We start from the raw sequence: 2024 nt of genomic DNA, 5'->3' as shown, positions 1-2024 counted from the left end.
CATTGGCGGAAGAAAATACAAACTGTAGTAAAACTCTCAACTAATACGGTCGAATAATGAAAATGGGTGGTTTATGAACTTGTATGACAACATTGTATTAACTAGTTATAATTTGAATTCTATGTTGGTGTGATCAAGACCTTAAGGTAGTTACAGTCAGTTAGATTTTTGTTAGAGAATTATAGTTAGTTACACAATTAGTTAGTATAACTGGTGTCTATAAATAAAACCACCCTTGGAAACACATTTCTAAACACTTTCTACTTCAACAATTTCATTTCTTATCTTCAAGATGAAAATTTAACTGTTAATTAATCACCCAGCCATATACACCTTGCAATCAAGAAACCCACCATACCAATCACTAAATCACTGTTAAAATGTTGTTATGCATATGGACCTTCAGCTAACAAAAAGATCTTAGAGAATTAGAAGAAAGAAAGAATCAATGACAAAAACACACTGTCTTTGACTTCTGATCACTCAAGACGAAAGAAAGTAAACACAACATTAGGTAACTTCCGTGCTCTCTGTGGAAAACTCGGTAACGAATTTACCGGCGACGTGCTTCCTATCAAAGTGTCAGGAGTTCTAAAACAATGAGGCAGGTTCATTCACGATGGAAAAAAAAAATTATTGGAAAAGTCCCTGGAATTGAAGTAGCTGACAAGTTTCATTATTGGCAAGAACTCAATGTTATTGGTCTTCATCGTCAGAATTTAAGTCTCATTGATCACATGATAAAGGATGGGAATTTGGTTGCAACTAGCGTTGTTTCTTGTCATTTTGATGATATGGATGATACAAAAGTGTTCGTTTATACAGGGGAAGGAGGTAATGTCATTAATTCTGGAGAATGTGATGAAGGGAATCTGGGTCTGATGAATAGTTATGATGTTAAGAATCCTTTTAGAGTTATTATAAAGTTTAATTCAAAGAACGGTGGCGGTGGTGCACGTGGTGGAGGTGAGGTGTATTGTTACTATGGTCTTTATAAAGTTGAATCTATTTGGAAAAAAAAAAGGAAATTAGATTTTAAATTTTGTTTGGTTAGATTACCTGATCAGAAAGAGGTTGCTTGGAATGAGAAAAAATTTGAAACAAATAAATGTTTATATTTTGTTAATGATATTTCCAATGGAAAAGAAGCTGATCCGATATGTGTGGTTAATCGAATAGATTCTGGCAAGCTTCCATTTTTTCAATACATTACTCGTAACATTTATCCTGAATGGCTTTTCAAAGATTCCTCTGTTGGAAACCAGACACAGAATCAATCAACTCATTCATCAGAAAACCAACAACAGACTCCTAAAGCTAATCAGGAGGAACCTTTTTCTACTATCAGGAATGCCAGGTTGAAGACAGTGTGAAATCATGCCAGAAAAGTGTGATTGGTAAGTTCTTGTCTAGCAAGGTCATCCCTTTCCATCAGATTAACAACTCTTTGATGGGGATATGGGGTAATCCTGCTGGATTCAACTTAATGGAATTAGAAGATAAATATTATCAAATTGCTATGGAAAAGGAGGAGGACATCCATAGAATTCTTAAGGGGAGTCCTTGGATAGTTAGGAATGTTTGGTTGGTGGTTCACCCATGGGACAGACAGGTATCCCCCTCTACTCTGAATTTTGCAAAGGTCCCGCTTTGAATTCAACTATGGGGACTCCCCATTCATTGTAAAACTGCCACCCTGGGAAAGGAACTAGCTAGCCAGTTGGGTGAGGTACTTTGCTCTGCAGTGTATGAATTACCGGATAAAGCAAGTTTTGTCAAAATAAAAGTTTTGTTTGAAGTCTGCAATCTTATAAGGGCAGGGATGTATATTGGTAATGAGGTGGATGGAGTGACATGGATTGACTTTAGGTTTGAGTATATCCCCATGTTCTGTTTCCATTGTGGTTTGGTAGGTCATGATAGAGCCAAACCGCAAGTGCACGGCCTATCGAAGTAATAGTAGTAAGTAGAGTATCGTTCCGCTAGGGAGTTGTTCAACTTAATTAACTTTTAATGAATGATTA

At 36.3% G+C, this 2024-nt stretch overlaps 1 protein-coding gene across 1 annotated transcript; it reads left to right on the top strand.

Annotated features, from left to right (window-relative positions):
- The first annotated feature begins 599 nt into the window (after positions 1-599).
- On the top strand, positions 600-1373 carry LOC146906490 (histone-lysine N-methyltransferase, H3 lysine-9 specific SUVH5-like). Its single transcript, XM_085728850.1, has one exon. It carries the CDS (start codon positions 600-602, stop codon positions 1371-1373), a length of 774 nt encoding a protein of 257 aa, XP_085584976.1.
- Positions 1374-2024: the final 651 nt, after the last annotated feature.

Source organism: Medicago sativa, chromosome 7, assembly GCF_051527215.1.
Source record: "Medicago sativa cultivar Bolivia chromosome 7, Bolivia_mono, whole genome shotgun sequence".
In the NCBI taxonomy this organism is placed as follows: domain Eukaryota; kingdom Viridiplantae; phylum Streptophyta; class Magnoliopsida; order Fabales; family Fabaceae; genus Medicago; species Medicago sativa.
This window is presented reverse-complemented; position numbering and strand designations above follow the sequence as displayed.

Excerpts from the sequence above, each read along its gene's own strand:
- LOC146906490 (XM_085728850.1), top strand. The coding sequence starts at position 600 with ATGAGGCAGGTTCATTCACGATGGAAAAAAAAAATTATTGGAAAAGTC.